This window comes from Ahaetulla prasina, chromosome 2 (assembly GCF_028640845.1).
Source record: "Ahaetulla prasina isolate Xishuangbanna chromosome 2, ASM2864084v1, whole genome shotgun sequence".
Classification (NCBI taxonomy): domain Eukaryota; kingdom Metazoa; phylum Chordata; class Lepidosauria; order Squamata; family Colubridae; genus Ahaetulla; species Ahaetulla prasina.
In genome coordinates this window covers 201,735,396-201,758,077 of record NC_080540.1, presented here as the reverse complement: position 1 = coordinate 201,758,077, position 22,682 = coordinate 201,735,396, and the positions used below count along the sequence as shown (strand labels likewise).

The following is a 22,682-nucleotide window of genomic DNA, read 5'->3' as shown; positions in this document are numbered from 1 at the left end:
CTGGGGAATTCTGGGAGTTGAAGTCCACAAGTCTTAAAGAGACCAAGGTTGGAGATCCCTGCTCTAGAACCACAATGACACATACGAGTTGCACCGCTATAGTTAAGCAAGTTGAAAGTTATCAGTAGAAGGCCATCATCTAAAGCAGGGGTATCCAAACTTGGCACATTTAAGACTCATGGACTTCCAATTCTCAGCTATGCTGGCTGGGGAATTCTGGGAGTTGAAGTCCAGAATTAAAGTTGCCAAGTTTGGAGATCCCTGATCTAAAAAAAAAAAAAGCCACTCCTTTGTCTCTTGTACTCATATCTTTCCTTGTAATTTATTTATTTATTTATTTATTTATTTTTTATTTATTATTCAAATTTATATACCGCCCTATCTCCCGAAGGACTCAGGGCGGTTCACAGGCACATAAAACATTTGTATACAATTAAAATAACTATTAAAAAACTTATTCTAATGCCAAATATTAAAAATATAAATATAAATCTTAAAACCAAATTTAAAACCCCTATAAATTTAAAATCTATGAATTTAAAATCTAAGCCAGTCCTGCACAGATGAATAAATGCATCTTGAGCTCGCGACGGAGTCCTGGGGGGAATTCGTTCCAGAGGGTGGGAGCCCCCACAGAGAAGGCCCTTCCCCTGGGCGTCGCCAGACGACACTGCCTAGCTGACGGCACCCTGAGGAGTCCCTCTCTGTGAGAGCGCACGGGTCGGTGAGAGGTATTCAGTAGCAGTAGGCGGTCCCGTAGGTAACCCGGCCCTATGCCATGGAGCGCTTTAAAGGTGGTTACCAACACCTTGAAGCGCACCCGGAAGGCCACAGGTAGCCAATGCAGTCTGCGCAGGATAGGTGTCATACGGGAGCCACGAGGGGCTCCCGCTATAACCCGCGCAGCCGCATTCTGAACCAACTGCAGCCTCCGGATGCCCTTCAAGGGGAGCCCCATGTAGAGAGCATTGCAGTAATCCAGGCGAGACGTCACGAGGGCGTGAGTGACCGTGCATAGGGCATCCCGGTCTAGAAAGGGGCGCAACTGGCGCACCAGGCGAACCTGGTAAAAAGCTCTCCTGGAGACGGCCGTCAAATGATCTTCAAAAGTCAGCCGTTCATCCAGGAGGACGCCCAAGTTGCGCACCCCTTCCATCGGGGCCAATGACTCGCCCCCAACAGTCAGCCGAGGACTCAGCTGACTGTACCGGGATGCCGGCATCCACAGCCACTCTGTCTTGGAGGGATTGAGCTAGAGCCTGTTTCTCCCCATCCAGACCCGTACGGCCTCCAAGTACCGGGACAACACTTCGATAGCTTCGTTGGGGTGGCCCGGTGTGGAAAAGTACAGCTGGGTGTCATCAGCGTACAGCTGGTACCTCACACGGAAGCCACTGATGATCTCACCCAGCGGCTTCATATAGATGTTGAACAAAAGGGGCGAGAGGATCGACCCCGGCGCCCCCCCACAGGTGAGGCGCCTCGGAGCCGACCTCTGCCCCCCCGTCAACACTGTCTGCGACCGATCGGAGAGATAGGAGGAGAACCACCGATAAACGGTGCCTCCCACTCCCAATCCCCCCAACCGGCGCAGCAGGATACCATGGTCGATGGTATCGAAAGCCGCTGAGAGGTCTAATAGGACCAGGGCAGAGGAGCATCCCCTATCCCTGGCCCTCCAGAGATCATCCACCAACGCGACCAAAGCCGTCTCAGTGCTGTAACCGGGCCGGAAGCCGGACTGGAACGGGTCTAGATAGACAGTTTCATCCAGGTGTAGAAACTGATATGCCACCATACTCTCTACAACCTTAGCATGAGCGGGTTGGAGACCGACGATAATTACCTAAAACAGCGGGTCAGGAAGGCTTCTTGAGGAGGGGTCTCACCACCGCCTCTTTCAAGGCGGTCGGGAAGACTCCCTCCACCAAAGAAGCGCTTGTAATTGCCTGGAGCCAGCCTCGTGTCACCTCCTGAGTGGCCAGCACCAGCCACGAGGGGCACGGGTCCAGTAAACACGTGGTGGCATTCAACCTACCCAACAACCTGTCCATGTCCTCGGGAGCCACAGGGTCAAACTCATCCCATAAAATGTCACCAAGACCGCCCTCCGCAGTCTCACCCGCGTCACTACAATTCTGGTCCAGACCGTCCCGAAGCTGAACGATTTTATCGTATAGATAACCGTTAAACTCCTCAGCACGTCCCTGCAACGGGTCATCCCGCTCCCCCTGATGTAAGAGGGAGCGAGTCACCCGAAACAGGGCGGCTGGGCGGTTATCTGCCGATGCAATGAGGGAGGAGGCGTAGCTACGCCTCGCTTCCCTCAATGCCACTAGGTAAGTCCTAGTATAGGACTTCACTAGTGTCCAATCAGCTTCCGAACGGCTAGACCTCCAGGAACTCTCTAGGCGTCTTCTCTGGCGCTTCATCCCTCGCAGCTCCTCGGAGAACCAAGGAGCCGGTTGGGACCTGCGCCGGGTCAGAGGGTGGCTTCTGCATTTTTACATAAGATATTCCATATTTAAGCCTTCATTTAAAAATATGACTGTTGGGAAGTTCAACTGGCTACTTAAGTTGAACTCTGGGAATCTATCATGATCATCTTTACTGCTTTTCTTAACTCATTGCAGAATGTATGCTGGACCAAGCCTAAAAGATGTTTCAGGGGATGTGATCCCAGGATAAAGGGCAGCTGACTTAAAGAACTACAGAAAGGTGTTACATTTACATCTCTGTGAGTTCAGATATTAGACTAGTCCAGGGGTCTGCAAACTTGGCTCCTTTAAGACTTGTGGACTTCAACTCCCAGCTTTGCTGGCTGAGGAATTCTGGGAGTTGAAGTCCACAAGTCTTAAAGGAGCCAAGTTGCAGACCCCTGGACTAGGACAACCCAGCTTCAAATCTCTCTTCACCCATGGAAGCTCATTAGCTGCCTTTGGGTTCTTCGCTCTCTTTCAGCCCAATCTGCCTCTCAGGATTGTGATGCTGAGGAAAAATGGGAGGGAGAATCTTGTACACACCACCTGCAGGAAAGGTGAGGTGTAATTCTAACAAGCAAATAATGGCCCCTAAATTTTATTTATTTTATTTGTTTAAGAAATGTATATGGCAGTGATGGCTAACCTTTTCTGGAGCAAGTGCCCAAAGCGTGTGTGCGTGCAAATGCATGCATGCCCAAAACCCCAAAATGCAATGTGCGCATGGCCCCCCTACATGCCCCCACCCCCCATGCATGCGTGCATGCCCCCCACATGCGCACCCCCCCCCGCGTATGCGCGGCAGAGATTCACTGACCAGCTGGCACGGCGGAGCTGAACTGGAGCGACAGCTCGCGTGCCCACAGAGAAGGCGCTGCATGCCACCTGTGGCACATGTGCCATAGGTTCGCCGTTACCAGTATATGGCTTCCCAACTTGAATAACTGTGGCTCTGGGTGGTATATGATTCACCAGCAACATGTCAATACATCAGGAGCCCCAAATTTATATTACGTCCCTTCATGCAAGTACATGATTTCATCTAATCAATTTGGCTAGGATGGGGCCAACCATATATAACCACATATGGATATGGGGAAGTCATTCCAATGGGCAGGCATTACAAAGGAAAAAGCACATTCAAAAGAAAAGCAGAGAGGAGGCAAAGCCAATTGGTCCTGCTTCCTGCCACTTACGTATATAGTTAGTGGAGAGAACGTGGGAGACATAAGACGTCAAAAGAAGAGAGATATGGAGAAATATAGCTGGGAGACCCCACCTCTTTCTTGCTTAGACCTGTTTGTTTCAGATTTGTCCCCTAGTGAGCACGTGACTCCCAAGCATGAATATTGTTCCCCATAGGGGAGGGAAGCTGAGGCCAACATTTCTGATTTCCAATTCTCCTCAGAAATTCTCTCTGTTTTGCTACAATCGTCTGCAATGTCTCCCTTGGTTTTTTTAAAAAAGCCCCATTTGCACTGAACCACTGAGCGGCTTCAAGGGGACACAGGTGGTGGTTAGATTCCCTAGTGCTCAAGCAAGTCCTAACAGGAGACCATGGGGAAAAGATCAAAAATAAAATCCAAGGGGAAACATTCCTTCTGGCTTTGTTTGTAAAGATATCTATTACCGTAAACATTTACATAACCCCTTACATCGTATCAGAGCCATGGAAAAAGCTGGCCCACAAGGAGCAAACATCTGGTTAGCATAAAAGGAATGAATCCGATTGGGACAACTCCCTGATTTATTTCTACAGGACAAGACAGAAGAGATACAGAGGATAGGTGAGTAGATAGGGGATGGGGGTGGGTGGGTTTGCCCTCATTTAGAGATCATTCCATGGTGCTAGTGATGTTAGAGTGATGCTTAATGCCATTTTGACTCTCCCCACAAAGCATCCTGGAAAATGTAACTTGGAAAAAATAAATCATTATTCTTTTATTTGAAGGACTGTGGCACTGCCTCCCTTCAGAATTAGAGTTCCTTTAATTGCTTGGGGAGAAGGAATAACAACGTATCTGTTACAACTGGAGAATAAAGAAACTATCATAAAGCCACATATAGGCACGGGGGGTCAAAACATCAAAAGGCAAGATGAGAAACAATGGATGGAAACTAACCAAAGACAGAAGCAACCTAGAACTAAGGAGAAATGTCCTAATGGCGCAATCAACCAATGAAACAACTTGCCTTCAAAACTTGTGGTGCTCCGTCACTTGTAGGCTTCCCCCCCAAAAAAACCTGGACAATTGTTTATGTGAAATGGTATAGGGTCTTCTGCTCGAGCAGGAGGTTGGACTAGAAGACCTCAAAGGTCCCTTCCAACTCTATTATTCTATGTGCTAATGTAACGGTACAAGTTCACACAAATACTAAAATAAACTTAGGTTTTGAAGTTTTACCAGAGAAGGATTTTTCAGATGAGAGTAGCTCTTGCAATAGTTCAAATGAGAGCAGAGCTGAAGCCAAGAGACTGGAAGTGAGGCGAGAGGTTGACAGCCAAATATGAGTTTTGCTTCAGAATGTTTCTCAAGGGAGCTGTTTATTGCTACGAAGAGCAGAATGTTCAAAAGGGCTGCTAACATGAAGAGATCGGGAGAATTAGAACCGAGTCTAATTCAGCAGAAGAGTACCGACGTTCAGTAAAGGAGGAGGACAAGCTGTTTGAAATAAGGGACCAGTATAAGGCAGCTCGAAAGAGTATACAAGAAATATGTAAGGTGGTAGCTAGAGCTTGTTGCAAAGGTTAAGCTTGAAAGGTAAAGGTTCCCCTCGCACATATGTGCTCGTCGTTCCCGACTCTAGGGGGTGGTGCTCATCTCCGTTTCAAAGCCGAAGAGCCAGCACTGTCCGAAGACGTCTCCGTGGTCATGTGGCCGGCATGACTAAATGCCAAAGGCGCATGGAACGCTGTTACTTTCCTACCAAAGGTGGTCCCTATTTTTCTACTGGCATTTTTACGTGCTTTCGAAGTGCTAGGTTGGCAGAAGGTGGAACAAGGAATGGGAGCTCACCCCGTTACGCAGCACTAGGGATTCGAACCACTGAACTGCCGACCTTTCAGTCGACAAGCTCAGCATTTTAGCCACCGAGCCACCGCATCCCATAGGTTAAGCATATAATCAAGGAAAAATGCTTTTTCCCATTCAGCTTTTAAATGGGAGATGTGTGGGACCTTCTTGTTGTAAGGCTGAGCTAAAATCTTAAGGATTTTATTCTATTGTTCCTATCCTATTGATATATTGCTGTTCAGTTAACAGCAATATATCACTCAAAGCTATAGAAAAACTTTATTAATGTTTATTCTTACCTGGATATTTTAATGCCTTTCTTCCTTCCCTGTCTTCCTTCCTTCCTTCCTTCCTTCCTTCCTTCCTTCCTTCCTTCCTTCCTTCCTTCCTTCCTTCCTTCCTTCCTTCCTTCTCTCCCTCCCTCATTACATAAGCTTTCCCCAACCATGGCTGAAAATTTGTGGGAGTTGAATCCAACACATCTGGATGAAATTGGGGGAAATTAGCTTAAACAAATGGTTTCCAGCATGGTCTGGACATCAATGAATAAGTTCATTTTGTTTGTTTTCTGGTTTGTACCATAAACATGTATATAATGCCATGGTGATTATTTTGAAGTAAATTTTCATGTGGCAGAGATATAGGGCGACAAAACATACTTAGGAAGAAACTCACAGAATTCAGAAACATTTGCTCTCAAATAAGTAGGGCTTGGGTCTGATTTCCCAAAGAGCCATTTCTCAAGTTCACGATACTGTACCTCAGCATCTCTTATTTGCTCCAATTGCATCTGAGAAGGAAAATCCGGCATTCCCGTTTTCTTCCATTGCAAATATGGATTGGTTAGGCTGTTATCCATGTAGTAAGTGACGTATACGAGGTCTTTGGGAAGACAAAGAAAACGTAATAGTTTTAAGGTTTGGCTTTGGTTGAACATCAAATCAAACGTAAGCGTTCTGGTTCGCAGTCAATTATTTAATGATTTCAAGCGATGAGTTTCAGGCCTCAACTTTTGGACAAAATAGCTTTAGAAAGAAACAGAAAGGTAGGTCATCAGGAGCCTGAGAAACCCAAGCTGTCATTGTTTCATCCTGTAGGCCACTGAAAAGGTTTTGCATCCTGAAATATGAAAGGGAATGAGAGGAAAAATCCAACTGGGCTTGACTAAGATACAATCCTCTCAGAAGACTGGTCTGATGGGAGCAGGGGTGGAATCCAGCAGGTTCTGACAGGTTCTGGAGAACCGGTAGAGGAAATTTTGAGTAGTTTGGAGAACCAGTAGTGGAAATTTTGAGTAGTTCAGAGAACCGGCAAATACCACCTCTGGTTGGCCCCAGAGTGGAGTGGGAATGGAGATTTTGCAGTATCCTTCTCCTGCCACACCCACCAAGCCATGCCCATAGAACCAGTAATAAAAAATTTTTGATTTCACCGCTAGATGGGAGGCGATGTAAGAGCCAAATCTCCAAATAGATTTGTCAACCCCTGAGCTGATATTTGCGACTCCAAAAGCTGCTCAACACTTCTCACCCTCCTGCAAACCCCCAGTTAAAAAGGTTGGGGCCTGCTTGAAACGTCACGTGATGAGTGAGAGAGAACAATCCAGAAACCGTTATTGCAGAATTCAAACCTGGGCTGTTGGTTGAAGCGAAATCTGGGAAGCCCTTTCACTGTTTTCTGATTCTTTCTGAACACTGCTTGGGAACAACTCTTTCTATGGGAATGAAAACAATAGTTTTGCTCGAGAGAAAGAGCCAAAGGGTGACAAGCTTTTCAGCAAGTGATTTTTTTTCTCACAATCAGATTTTTTTTCACCATGAAGTTGTCTTGGTCTCACCACCAGAACCGAAAGAAAAAAACCCAAAACAGTGAACATACTGTTGTTTCACAAAACACAATTCTGCGCGCTTAACCTCTCTTAATTAGATGGTGTGAATTGTCTATTCAAATTAAGCCATCAGGGATTATCTGCTGGCCAAGCGCCTCCTGAGTTCAAATCCCAAAACCTCTTCCCATATTGCTTAAAGAATGACTCTCCTGTGATACTATTCAACTAGTTTAAAAATAAGTATTTAGTTATTGCTTTAGGATGAGGCTGTGTGTGTGTGTGTGTGTGTGTGTGTGTGTGTGTGTGTGTGTCATGCTGTAGCTGTTAGGAACTGTCCATTGCCCTGTGAGACCTCAGAAAAGACCTCCTTTGCATTTGTTTAGCAGTGCATGAAGCCTACTTCCTCCAAATTGAATGTAAATATCATGTTTCTGGAGGGTATCAGGAAGTGGTGGGATTCAAATTTTTTTAAAACTGGTTCTGTGGGGGTGGCTTGGTGGGGATGGTGTGGCTTGGTGGGCATGGCAGGAAAAGGCTACTGTAAAATCTCCATTCTCACTCCATTCCAGGGGAAGGATACTATAAAATCTCCATTCCCTCCCCACTTCAGGGGAAGATTACTGCAAAATCCCCATTTCCCCCCAATCAGCTGGGACCCGGGAGGCAGAGAATAGATGGGAGTGGGACCAGCCAGAGGTGGTATTTACCGGTTCTCCAAACTACTCAAAATTTCTGCTACCGGTTCTCCAGAATTGGTCAGAACCTGCTGAATACCACCTCTGGTATCAGGTCAACAGCCCTTCAAAAAGTCGTAACAAAATTTTACCTTTGTGTCTAGGATAATTGGCTATCTTTAGAATCACAGTACTGGTGTTTGAGGATGTCTTGTTATCATTGCTTGAATAGATCAGTATTGATGCTTGCCAGCTGTCCGACAATTGTAGTCCTGAAGGTTTATGCAAGCTGGCTAATAGTCCCAAAGTGTTGTAGTCTTCTGATTTGTGACTGGAAATGTTGGCAGAAACTTGCTCTTCTCCTGCACAAGAGGGAGAAAACCTTGAACCAAAAAAAGGGCTTGAAATGAGAAACTTACAGAGGGGCATTTAAAGCACATTATCGTAGTTCCGCCACATGAACTGTAACTCTGTGCTAGAACACTTCCATCAAAAGATTTGAATTCCATGTCTGCATAAGAAAAGCTGAAGTAACTTTAAAGTAACAGATAAACCTTTAGCTGAAGATACCTAAGTTGCTATATTGGTTCTTCTTCTGTTGGTTAAAAGCTGTCCTTCTAAGATTGTGCCATATTTTTTATTTTTAGATTTTTTTTATCCCCTCTTTATTATTTTTATAAATAATTCAAGTTGGCAAACATACCTACTACTCCTTCCTCCTTCTATTTTCTCCAAGTGAGTTGGGTTGAGAAAGAGTGACTGGTCTAAATTCACTCAACTGGCTTTTGTGCCAAAGGTAGGACTAGAACTCACAGTCTTCTGGTTTCTAGCCTGGTACTTTAACCACTAATTATTTGCTGTTGGAAGGCAAATTCCTATTACTTACTACCACACACTGTTTTTCCCTCCAGCATGTTATGAGCAGTAACAGGTATGAAGTTTTAACTTATTGATTGATAACTGATTGATTTATTTCCCAGTTCTGTTGAATTAATATCAGTTGGTCAACATAATACACTTCTTCCTTCTTTATCAAATACAAGATACTTCATTTCCGGGAATAGTTAAGTGTGTGTAGGAGATGACCAGGCTGAGCCCAAGGAAGGAATCAAATGCATCATCAGTCTCAAATCCCTTCATGCCCACAAGAGATCTAAGTCCAGTTCACTTTGAATTCCGTTGACTCTTATCTGCCACCAATTTGGTTTGACCATTAGTAATTCCTTGAACTACTAATGTTAAACTGCCTGGATTCTTGATTTGACAGTGTGATTAGCAATTGTGAAAATGAATGGGGGGGGGAGGGGTGTTGTACCTAGCAAAGCCAGCAAGCCCATTACTGTCAGCACCGGCTTCCTCACCATCTGGATGTGGGGGGGCTTTGTGTTATTCATCTGAAAGCGTGCCGTAAGGGTCCTCTGGGTGAAGTAATAGGGATGGTAACTCAGAAACGCATTGTCATTGCTTAGCAAAGTGTAGTTGATGGTGTTGTTGGGTTTAGCGATCAGAAGATTTTGATGCTGAGCAATTACCTGTAAAGTAAAGGAACACCATTTGACAATATGCGGGTTATTATGTTAGTTCAATAAAACAAGTGATATTCTTCTTTTATTTTAGCTTACACTCTTTTATCTTTATTTTATCTTGCCTACTATATTTTATTCTATTTTATCTCACCATAACTATTTTGTCTCACTTCACTGTACCTGATCTTATCTCATTTTATTGTATTTTACTGGGGTTGATGCTCACGTTTGATATGGTCAATTGATTAATCAATAAAGTATTGGACTTGATTGGACAATAAAGTACAATTATTATACTTTATTTATACTTTAATCAATAAAGTATTGTACTGTAACAAGTAATAGATGTAATCTTCAAAGAATTTTTGACGGCAAATCCACTGTAGGACAAGATCATTATTTTAAACCAACCCTATTTATTATTTATTTATTTATTGTTCACATTTTTATACCGCCCTTCTCCGAAGACTCAGAGCGGTGTACAGCATAGATAAAACACAGATACAAAAATTTTAAAATACAATAAATAATTAAAAATCTAATTCCATAAGCTGAATATGTAAAATACGTGGATAAAATTATAAAATAGAATAACCCCATTAAAAACCCCACTAAAAAACCCTTGATTAAAATTTATCATTAGGCCAGCCCTGCTTGATGAAAGAAGAAAGTCTTAAGCTCGCGCTTAAAGGTCCGAAGATCAGGGAGTAGGCATAGCCCCACGGGTAGTTCATTCCACAGGGCAGGAGCCCCCACAGAGAACGCTCTTCCCCTGTGGGCCACCAGCCGACATTGTTTGGCCGACAGCACTCTAAGGAGGCCCTCCCTGTGAGAGCGCACAGGTCTATCTAACCTGTTGCTCTTTAAATGTATTTGGACTAACAATTCTCATCATTCACACCCAAGTTAAGAATGCTTGAAGACACTAGGCTGGGGAAATGGTGATTTGCATCACCCTTATGAAATTATATAGTACATAAATCATGGTTGTGGGTATTCTGTACACAGTAAAGTTTTGCAACACAGCAGTTCAGATTACAAAACGCATATACATTAAAACGGGTTTGCAATATTTCCTCTTAATCTGGCAGCTTCATTCCCTATCAATACTATTTAATGTATACTTAGCAAAAGTTGGTTTGCAATATAGAGAAATGCTGTGCACTGTGCAAAGCACTGAAATTCCAAAGTTAATTTATTGGTATGAGACACAGTATAGAAATTGATTAAACAAGTAACTGATTTTATTATTTTTGATTACTAGGAATTCAGCAGGCATTGGTCATATATTTCCAAGTACAATATTGCGACAAGGAAAAAAATAGAAGTTGTTTCAGTCAGTTAAAAGAAAAGCTAAGGTTTTCAGCTGTGCAGTGGGTATAATATTGTATCCGATTCCTTTGCAGCATACATAGCTGAACACAAATATTTCATGTTGGGATTACTATACAGCTTTCTTTTCTTTTCTGGCTCATTTCTAATTCCAAACAGATGACTGCGCTGCAAATTTATCTCTGCTTATAGAATAAATTGAACCCAGTTGCGGGATCGCTGTGACAACTTGAAAACAAGAAAAGCGCTGTAACATCTTAGCATCAGGGTCCACCAAGGAAAAAAGCCTTTCCAATAGCTTAAATTGACCTAATTCCCTAGCCAGCTAAAATTAGGAATTTAAGAGGAGGATTGCGACAGCATAACTAATCAGATGTAGAAGGATTAATGTTCCATGCCAAAACACGCACACACACAAAAAAAGCAGATTAGCTCTTAAGAACACCAAGTTCTGCAGAAAGGAGTTGTTTATAAACTGTATATAAAATCACAAAAAGTTGTTCGCGTTCAACTGAATGAGGCCCCAGGAAAACATTGTCACTATTTCTAACTGTTAATTTATGGGAGGTGGATATGTGAATGAAATAAACTTAACGTTCCTTGGTCTTCACTGAAAAACCTAAGAGTAGGCAACTCACAGCAGTAGCACTTAAGACTTATATACCGCTTCATAAGGCTTTATAGCACTCTTTGAGCAGTTTATAGAATCAGCGTATTTGCCCCTAACAATCTGGGTCCCCATTTCACCGACCTCGGAAGGATGGAAGGCTGTGTCAACCATGAGCCGATCAGGATCGAACTCCTGGCTATGGGCAGAGTCACCCTGCAATACTGCACTTTTAACCACTGCGCCACTGAGGGCTCCTAGCAAAGTAAATGGGGAAGCTGGATTCACTTAACAATAACACTATAAACAAAAACATGATGGGAATTTTGAGTATACCATATTTGAAACTTTAGTTTGGAATCTTTCAGCTACAATTTCTAATTCATTTACCACATGGCATTCAACTAAAGTTCAGTGAATACAAATTCTGGACTGTCTGCCAGATAATTCCATCCCTTCCCAACGTTCAGAAGCTGATGTCAATTGCTTAATATCGATACTGAAAAGCGAATTTTGAAAAAGAGGGAAATTATGTTTGACTTCTCCTCCTTCTTTCTGTCACTCCTCGATCTTTTTAAATGGGAAGATAAATTGGTCAAATATAAGGCGAGAGGAGGCAGCCGGTTTTATAGAATTGGGTGACTTAATTGATGAAGGAAATCCTGTTATATCTGAACATAGTTTGAAAAATGATTAGTTGCAACCCGGTTTCCAACAAGTCAATCATATTTTCACAAATTGCCTCCGTCTAGTACATTGAGAACTAGCCATAAAATCTGAATAATGGCATATATCTATTTCACTTTGTGGGAAGTACATCTCAGCAGTACTTGTACTGTGTAAACCTCTTATGTAAATAATGACAGGTTTCTTTGAAAGTTTTACTGCTTAGCTCTCTTCCTTGCTGTGTAACCATGACTAAGTGTGGTGTGCCAAAATCGGCAGCAATGCCAGGCACCTCTCCCTGCTGAAGATATGGATGCCAACTGGCTCCAAGAACAGAGAGGGTCTCCTCAGGGTGCCGTCCGCCAAACAGTGTCGGCTGGCGGCCCCCAGGAGCAGGGCCTTCTCTGTGGGGGCACCGACGCTCTGGAACGAACTTCCCCCTGGCTTACGTTAAGTGCCTGATCTTCGGACCTTCCGTCGTGAGCTCAAAACACACCTATTTATTCAAACGGGACTGGCATAATAGTGTCAAATTTTAATTTGGGGTTTTATTAGTATTTCTAAAATTTTAAAACTAAATTTTAATATTCAGCCTTTTTGTAATTTGCTAGGTTTTAAATGTTTTAACTTGTATATATTTCGTGTTTTATCTTGGCTGTACACTGCCCTGAGTCCTTCGGGAGAAGGGCGGTATAAAAATTTAATAAAATAAAATAAATAAATAATAATAAATAAACTATGATACGCACTAAAATCTACTTCTTCCTTAATCTAGTCATGGTACCTAGGGTAGCAGGGAATATAAGAAGGGTGAAGAACATTTCGGATGCCCTAAGCATTCAGCATAATTATTTAAGAAAAACAGATACTGCTTTTCAGTATAGAGCAGTGATGGCTAACCTTTTTGTTGTTGCGTGCTGAAAGCTCGCGCACACCCATAATGCAAAGTGCGTGCGACCCCACCCTGTGCGCCCCACCCCCTGCGCATGTGCATATAACACCTGCGCTCCCCCACCCCCCATACATGTGCATGTGACCCCCCCACACACCCCGTTTTAGGCCTAGTAGGCCTCCTTTCAACCTCTTGGGAGCAAAAATGGGCTGGGGGGGCTCTTATAACCCATAATGTAATGTGTGCGCACCCCCCATGCCCCACTCACCCGCATGCTCCACCCACCCATGCACGACCCCCCCCCAGCACTCCCCTCTGCCCGCATGCGCGGCAGAGACCTGAAAATCAGCTGGCCGGTGGGAGACGCAAACACATGCGCAGTGGAGCTGAATTGGGGTGACAGCTCAAGTGCCTGCAGAGAGGGCTCTTCATGCCACTGTGGCATGCGTGCCATAAGTTCACCATCATGAATATAGCACAATGATTCAGATCATAAACCTATGGGAAATTTTTTGGAAACCGACAACTCTTCTCTCCTCAGAGAAAAATACCTCTAGGGCAGTGTTTCTCAACTGTGGCATGTGTTTCTTAAAGTGTTTCTCTTTAAGGCATGTGGACTTCAACTTCCAGCATTTAGTGTCTGAGGAAGGCTGGGAGTTGAAGTCCAAACGTCTTAAAATAGAGACAGGGTTGAGAAATACTGCTCTAAGGTATTGCTTACGGGAATAAATACATCTCCTGGGCAACCAAGAACTTGAATCTAAGATGATCCTTCAATAGCTAACTCAGGAGAAATGTGTCAACCAGACACTCATTCTTCAATTGCAAAAATTAGCCTTCAGTCAATAAAACACACAAGTAGATAGAGACGCTCTATCAAATGAACATTTTATGCTTGATTCGCAATATCTCAAGAGATCTGTCATTGTTTTTAATTGGGGAAAAAAAGGGGAGGATCACCCCCCCACCCAACCTGTTAAAGGGATGACCTTTGTTAGTTTTAAAATAACAATAGCACTTATTTATTTATTTATTTATTTTATTAAATTTTTATACCGCCCTTCTCCCGAAGGACTCAGGGCGGTGTACAGCCAAGATAAAACACGAAATATATACAAATTAAAACATTTAAAACCTAGCAAATTACAAAAAGGCTGATAATTAAAATTTAGTTTTAAAATTTTAGAAATATTAATAAAACCCCGAATTAAAATTTAACACTATTATGCCAGTCCCGCTTGAATAAATAGGTGTGTTTTTAGCTCACGACGGAAGGTCCGAAGATCAGGCACTTGACGTAAGCCAGGGGGAAGTTCGTTCCAGACTTATATACCGCTTCATAGTGCTTTTACAGCCCTCTCTAAGCGGTTTACAGAGTTAGCATATTGCCTCCAACAATCTGGGTCCTCAAAATCCTAGGATGACCTTCTTGCTGAAGGCTGTCCTCCAGCTTCTACTTCTTACCAGAATATAGGTAATCCTCAACTTACAACCATTCCTTTTACTGACCATACAAAGTTTTAATTGCATTGAAAAAAAGTCACTCATGACCATTTTTTTCACACTTACAGCTTGCGGTGTCCTGGGGCCACATGATCACTTTTTACAATCTTCTGACAATAGCAATAGCACTTAGACTTATATAACTGTCCCATTTATAGCACTCTCTGGGCAGTTTACCAACCTCAGAAAGATGGAAGGCTGATTCGAACCCGAGTCCCATCAGGATCGAACTCCAGACTGTAGGCAGAGTTAGCCTGCAATATTGCATTCTAACCATTGCCCCATCAGGGCTCCTAGCAAAGTAAGGGCTCCTAGCAACTGTAGTGCTTCACTTAACAACTGTGATCAGAAAGGTCATAAAAGTGAGGCAAAACTCACTTAACAACTGTCTTAACAACATAAATTTTAGGCTCAACTGTAATCATAAGTCAAGCGCTACCTGTTTATAAAATAAAGACAATCTGAGCTATTGCTGAACCCTCATCAAATCGGGCTAGCATCCTTTTTTAAGACAGCTTTTGAAATTTGATACAAAAATAATGAATTGAAATTTTCTGGGCATTTCCACTGAAGATAATTATCATTATTATTAGTTTTGAAAAGGGAAAAAAAAAGTATTCCAGAGGAATAGCTGATTTCTCATATACTCCAAAATCAATGTCAGGGGATTATCCTGTATGGAAAAAGTAATATTTGCATAGCAGTGTCTTAACATATATTTATTTATTTATTTATTTTATTTATTATTATATTTGTATACCGCCCATCTCCCGAAGGACTCAGGGCGGTTCACAGCCAATAAAACAACAGAAAACATATAATACATATAAAACAGCAAAAAAGAATAGAAAATTAATTCAATTGATGGCCTAAAACTTTTAAATACAAATTTAAAACCCCTGATTTAAAACCCCAATTTAAAACTACGTTCAAGCTAGTCCTGCTCTTCGAAACAGCAACGTCTTCAGCTCGTGGCGGAAGGACCTGAGGTCGGGGAGTTGACGAAGCCCCAGAGGGAGCTCGTTCCAGAGGGTAGGAGCCCCCACAGAGAAGGCCCTCCCCCTGGAGGTCGCCAGCCGACATTGTTTAGCTGACGGTATCCGGAGGAGGCCCTCTCTGTGAGAGCACACTGGTCGGTGAGAGGCTAATGGTGGCAGTAGGCGGTCCTGTAAATATCCCGGCCCTAAGCCATGGAGCGCTTTAAAGGTGATAACAAGTACCTTGAAGTGAACCCGGAAGACCACCGGGAGCCAGTGCAGATTACGCAGGAGGGATGTTACATGGGAGCCACAAGGTGCTCCCTCTATCACCCGCGCAGCCGCATTCTGGACCAGTTGGAATCTCCGGGTATCCTTCAAGGGGAACCCCATGTAGAGAGCATTACAGTAGTCCAGGCGGGATGTAACAAGGGCATGAGCGACCGTGCATAAGAAAGCCCGATCCAGAAAGGGGCGTAACTGGCGTATCAGGCAAACCTGATGAAAAGCTCCCCTGGCGACGGCCATCATATGATCTTCTAAAGACAGCCATGCATCCAGGAGGACGCCCAGATTGCGAGCCCTTTCTGTGGGGGCCAATAGCTCGCCCCCAATGGTCAGTGATGGAATTAGCTGACTGTACCGGGCCGCCGGCATCCACAGCCACTCGGTCTTGGTGGGATTGAGTCTGAGTCTGTTCCTCCCCATCCAGACCTGTACGGCCTCCAGGCACTGGGACATCACTTCAACAGCCTCATTGGGGTGGTTAGGGGTGGAAATATAGAGCTGAGTATCATCAGCGTATAGATGACAACTCACCCCAAGACCACGGATGATCTCACCCAGCGGCTTCATATAGATGTTGAACAGAAGAGGCGGAGAGAACCGACCCTTGCGGCACCCCACATAAGAGGCGTCTCGGGGTCGATCTCTGTCCCCCTGTCAACACCGTCTGCGACCGGTCGGAGAGGTAGGAGGAGAACCACCGATGAACAGTGCCCCCCACTCCAAGTCTCCCGAGTCGGCGCAGCAGGATACCATGATTGATGGTATCAAAAGCCGCTGAGAGATCTAATAGGACCAGGACAGAGGAACAACCTCTGTCCCGAGCCCTCAAGAGATCATCAACCAGCGCGACCAAGGCTGTTTCCGTGCTGTGACCAGGCCGGAAACCGGACTGGAATGGATCAAGATAGACAGTTTCATCCAGGTACTGGGGCAATATACTGACTCTGTAAACCATTTAGAGAGGGCTATAAAACACTGTGAAGCACTATAAATCTAGTGCTATTGCTTTGTGTCATTTATCTTCACTAATTTATGTAAACACGGGTAACCCCCCCAACTGAACAAATTTGTCTGGTTGTTTTGAGGTCATCCAGTATATTAACCAGAAAACAACAGCCAACATGCTGATAGGCGATTCCCATCCCATAATTCCACACAAATGCCTGCCTAATTGTTAAAATACCTTATTTGAGATACTATAAATTTATGATATATTTTGGGACACTGTTTAGTTGTTCTTAGGTGTTTAGGATACCACTAAGCTGTAAGTTGCTTTGAGTCTTGGATGGGAAGTGCATGCAAATGACTGAAAAGAAATAAATAAATTCTCGAAACCACTAATTCTCTCTACAGCAGGGGTCTCCAACCTTGGCAACTTTAAGACTTATGGACTTCAACTCCCAGAGTTCCTCAGCCAGCTTTGCTGGCTGAGGAACTCTGGGAGTTGAAGTCCACAAGTCTTAAAGTTGCCAAGGTTGGAGACCCCTGCCTTAGAGAAATTAATGGTCTCATCTAATCTTGTCACAAAATCTACAGTGGTAGTTCTCCAATTATTGACCAAGCTATAAGCTACGATGGATGGATTTATTACTTACTTAGCTAAAATAAAGCAGCATTCACTAACTGAAAACTGTAGGGTTACATGGCATAAGTGAATGTAGGTCTACGACTAAGCCAAGATCATATGCTGGACTTAACACCCCTTTTTCTCCGAAGTCTATGTTAAATTGTAATTCTTTACCTAAACATGGTAGGCACACACTACTATGAAGGAGAATATTTGTAGCTCAGGGTTGAAATGAGGGGTCACTGCCAAAGAACCAACATTAAACAGCCCAACCAAAGAATCTTTTAAGACTGCTCCCACCCACAGATACACAAGACACCAGAATATAAACTGACAGCAAACAGCACTCCTTACTAGCACTGATGATGTGCTAGCTAAGGGTAATGAAATGTCTGTAAGAAAACAAGAAAGCTCAGAGAGCACCAAAGACGCAACTATCACAGCATGTTTACGATTACCAAAATTGCAAGGTGCAGATACAGTTTTCCCCCGGTAGGTGGTGCACTAGGCTTGACTTTGCAAACATTGGGAAGCCTACAAAAACTAAGCTAAAGCATTCATCAGGCCAGTTCCAATTTAGCAGTCCCATAGGTGGAGGATATCTGTTATCAATTAGTGGGGAAGGCAGATGTGTGTATGGGGGCTCTGAAAACAGCCCACCTCTAGTTGCCTGCTGTATTCCCGTAAGATGGATGTTGCAAATAGATACGTTGGATGAAGCAACTATCTGCTATCTATTTTACCTTCTTCTGAACTGTTCTGGACCTGTCCTGGTTCATTATCTATGTTGGTGCATAAGCTGGCAGAAACAGAGCGAAGAGATATTTGCTACCTGCTTGTGATTGCGAATTTATGGCACACGTGCCACAGGTGGCACGCAGCGCCTTCTCTGTGGGCATGCGAGCCTCGCTCCAGTTCAGCTCCGCTGTGCATGCGCGCATGCCTCCTCGTTCTGTCCTCCCTCGCCTCCGTCTGAGTGATGGCTTAATTAGCCGGCACTATCAGCTGTGGCAGCAGAATAGCCAGCGTCTGCCAAGAGCCTCCGTTATCTTCCACGATGCTGGTGAGTCACCCAGAAACAAACTTCAGCTCTTAATCAGTGGATCTGCCCGTTACAAAGAGACAGAGCAGCTCTCGCTGCCTTTTATATCCTGTGGGGTGTGGCTCCATGACTCAGCATTTCCTAGGCCTGCTCCTCCCCTGCTTCTGTTGTTCCCTTCTCTCCTGCCTATGAAACCTGGGATTGAGCCAAGCCTGACTGCTGTCCGCTGGGTCTGCAGGCGTAGCCTGGGGGAGGGGGGAAGAGTCAGGGGAAGGAGGCCTCGTTATCTCTTCCACCTGACCTGCTTCTGGCTCCTGGAACTGAGGAAGGGAAGCCGGTGCTCCCGAGGTAAATCCTGACAGCCCTTCCCCCTCACTGTCCAAGTCACTTTCTGGCAGAAGGCCCGGCTCCAAGTCACTTTCTGGCAGGAGGGCTGGCTCGGGGGGGGGGGGCGCAGACACACACTCCTGCTGGCCAGGTGGTCAGTGGATCTCTCCCGTGGGGGGCGTGGCACGTGTTGGGGGCATGCGCACATGCACAGGGGGGTGGGGTGCATGCAGGGGGGCCATGCACGCATTGCATTTTGGGGTTTCGGGCGCGCACGCATTTGCACACACGTGCACTTTGGGCACTTGGTTTGGAAAAGGTTAGCCATCATTGCAATATAATACGGAGAAGTATGGCAAATGAACATTACCTTTTGCTCACTGTGATCTTTGTAACACTGGAATGTGGTTTTTTAAAGTTTCCATCAAAGCCGGTGGCTCACTGGTAAACTAGGATGGGATTGGGCAATGCATTTGCCTGGGGAGCATCTATCTTGGGTTTTTCATCTAACAAGAGTAACCACTGAGAAGGCACTGAATCTAGGTAAGGACCTAAGCATTCAGGAAGCAGGCGAATTGAGTTCACTCTTCCTGTTGAGAATCATCTTTTCCCATAATGTTCTAATGGTACTACAATGGAGGGAGCTGGGAAGGACAAGATTGGTAGGAAAATAGTCCAGAGGGAAGATCAGACCACTTTTCCTATGCTCTCATATAGATTCTTCCTTTTACCTCTGGTTGCTATTTCTAATGGAAGAACAAGTCCAAGCAGACACAGAAAAGCTACTATTTACTTTCAGTTCTTCTGAGCTGAAGTGCTTAACCACAGAGTAGTCTTGAAACCCAGAAGTAACAGGAACACATTATGTTGGCTCCTTCAATTGGCAAGCAGTACTAATCAGTTGGCAAGCAATATTGGTCAACTCTAAGGGCTTGGTTTATGATTTGTGATCATAAGGATATTTACCAGTTTCCACATGCTCCAAAGACTTCAAGCTAGAGAAGGTCCCCTTCCTGGTCTAGATTCGAGTCTAAATTCTTACAGCCTGGCCTGGTCCTGACAGTTTGAATGTTTGTCCGAACAAGCAGAGCAAATTGAGCAAGAGAGTCTAGACACGCTTCTGTTTACTTTGATATTCCAATGACCCAATAAAAATCTCAAAACAAAAACTTCTACTTTTACCTGCATCAATCTTACCTTTACCACCATAGCTGCATAGGTCACATCCGCTCTCCACTGCTGTGGAATCGACCATCCTACTAGAGGGTCAGCCTCATCGTTGTATATAGGGACCGAGGCAAAATTGGGAAACATCTTCTGGATCTGTCCCATGGCCTCAGTTTCCTGTTCCAAGATATGAAGAGAACTCCCAGCTCCCTGGTGATAAGTATTGTGATAACTGTTATTAAGTGTACACTTGCTCTCCTACTCTCATACTATTGTCAAAATGAAGCTAGGGAATCTCTCTTTTTTTATCATCTATAACCGTGATTGTGAACCCATGGCACGCAGAGCCCTCTCTGCAGGCACTCCAGCTGTCACCCCAGCCCAGCTCCACTGCGCATGCGTGGATACCTCCTGCTGGCCAACTGGTCTTCGGGTCCCTGCCACAAATGCGTGGGGTGGCAGGGCACATGTTGGTGAAGGCGGCTTTCCAGGCCCAAAACCTAGCCCCCGTGCCGTTTTGGGCCTGGAATCAATCTGGAAGCCAAAACAGTGGGGGGGGGCACATGTGCGGGGGGGGCTTACGAGGGGGACACATGCACGACGGCGGGTCATATACGGGGGGGGGCGTGCTTGCATTGCATTTTGGGGGGTTTGGGGACTCGGCACCAAAAAGGTTAACCATCACTGATCTATAAGGTTATAGGGGGTCCACAGGAGCGCCAAAATTTATGACCAAATTAAGTTTTTTAAATGTGCAAGAAGAGGAATACTATTAAATAATGATAGGAGAGTAATAAATCCAACTACATTTCTATAGATATAAATAATATTAAGCTTATAATATTAATTAATATTAGGCTCCAAGACCCAGCTTGGTGTCAGAGAGCTAATGTAGTCTAGTGGTTAAGGCCCTAGATTAGAATAAGAGAGACTGTGAGTTCATGTCCCACTTTAGCAATGAAAGCCAGCTGGGTGGCTTTAGGCCAGTCTTTCTTTCTCAGCCCAACCTACCTCACAGGGTTGTTGTAGAGAAAATAGGAGGAAAAAGGTATATTAGGCATATTTGCCACCTTGAGATATTTGAAAAAATAATAAAGGTAGAAAAATAAATATTCTCTATTTTATTCTCAATCTACCAGGAATTCTGTGGATCGTTAAACCCTTGTTCATACTAAGCTGTCCATCCTGATCTACTGGGAGTCTTTGTACTTGAAATTTTATTTTATTTATTTATAGTTGTACAGTTCATCCAACTCTCAATAACCCTGGGCAGCTTAAAATTCAAAATATAAAATACAAAACTTATCTCCCCCCCAAAATGAATAGCCTCAAAAGCAATATATATGTATGTATGTATGTATGTATGTATGTATGTATGTATGTATGTATGTATGTATGTATGTAATATAGCCAGGAAAACTCATCCAACAGGGACACAAACTCAATCTTCCCCAAAGTTTGGGGGAAAACCAGGTCTTTATTAGCTTTCTGAAGGATGGAAGCCATCCAGATCTCGGGGGGGGGGGGCTATCATTCCCACAAGTCCCACAAGTTGACATTGCTTAATCAATGGGACTGAGAGAGAATCCATTCTGCCCCTTCACACCAGATTGGCAGAAAAAATTGGAGGCAGATGGTCCCTCAAATAAAGGTGGTAACCAAGCACCTTGAATTGCACCGGGAAGTTCATTGGTAACCTGAGCAGCTCATGGAACAATGGGGGCCACACAGGTCTAATCAGGCATGCCCAACATGGCCGACACTGTTGCCTTCTGGACTGCCTGTAGCTGCCAGGTTTAGTTTATAGTTTATTGTCATTGCGCACGGTACAACGACATTAAATGCCGTCTTCAGTGTACATTATAACTATAAAAATAAAAACACACCCTTTACATTCTATATAATTGAAATTGAAAACCTGATATTGCACTATACCGTAGAATTCAATATAGTTATTGCCCTGGGATAGAAGCTGTTTTTCAGCCTATTTGTCCTTGTTTTTATTGACCTGTACCGTCTGCCAGATGGTAATAGTTTGGAAAGATCCCAATGAGATGGATCTTTAAGAATGTTTTGAACTTTCTTAAGGCAGCAGAAGCTATAATGCTCTTCCAAGGAGGGGAGAGGGCAATCAGTGATTTAGTAGAAGTAACTAAAGCTTCAGATATAAATAAGCCAACAAGATAATATACATAGTGGCACTTTGAATACGCTACATAATCCTCTGCAAGAGGTAATAGCTACTTTTTATTCAACCCAATATTTACCACCTTGTCTGTACTTTTTTAATCAGATTAAAAATAAATAAATGAGAGCATTTAACTTGGATCAGGAACATTTAAAGTTCTCGGCCATTTAAAAAAATGAGCTGACCTTTTTATGCATGGCGATGTAGTCTAGCCGGACCCCTGTCTCTCCAGTGAAAAAATTTGTGCCATTGTAGCAATGACCAAGGAGGTTCCAGCAAATGGGAGACTTTGGAAATGGATGAAAGGAATCTCCTGGGCCTCCCAATTTTAGCTGACAACTAGCTTCCCTTAATCCTTCAGAACAAGCATCATAGTAGTTGAGAAATCCTAGATGTAAAATGAAAGAGTTGTGAAAGACTCAGCATTTGATATCAATATGGTATCTTGTCAATGGAAGAGGGAAGTATCACATTCTTCAAAACACGCTAGACTAGGGATTCCATTATGAATGCTAATAAAATATATCATCCCAACGTGTTTTAAAGCACACTGCTTTTATATAGGCATAGTCCTTGATATATACATTCGAGGATTATTTCATTT

At 43.9% G+C, this 22,682-nt stretch overlaps 1 protein-coding gene across 2 annotated transcripts in view; it reads right to left on the bottom strand.

The window, feature by feature from the left end:
• Positions 1-22,682, bottom strand: part of IDUA (alpha-L-iduronidase) — a 65,132-nt gene that overhangs the window by 10,802 nt on the left and 31,648 nt on the right. For both annotated transcript variants that reach the window (XR_009153491.1, XM_058169475.1), the window contains exons 6-10: positions 22,264-22,466; positions 19,921-20,100; positions 9,312-9,528; positions 8,149-8,358; positions 6,255-6,376 (exon numbers count right to left, since the gene is read on the bottom strand). Coding sequence is in view for 1 of the 2 variants with exons in the window: in XM_058169475.1 (XP_058025458.1) it covers positions 6,255-6,376; positions 8,149-8,358; positions 9,312-9,528; positions 19,921-20,100; positions 22,264-22,466 (932 nt within the window). In the remaining variant the exon portion in view is untranslated. The remainder of the gene's footprint in view (positions 1-6,254; positions 6,377-8,148; positions 8,359-9,311; positions 9,529-19,920; positions 20,101-22,263; positions 22,467-22,682) is intronic.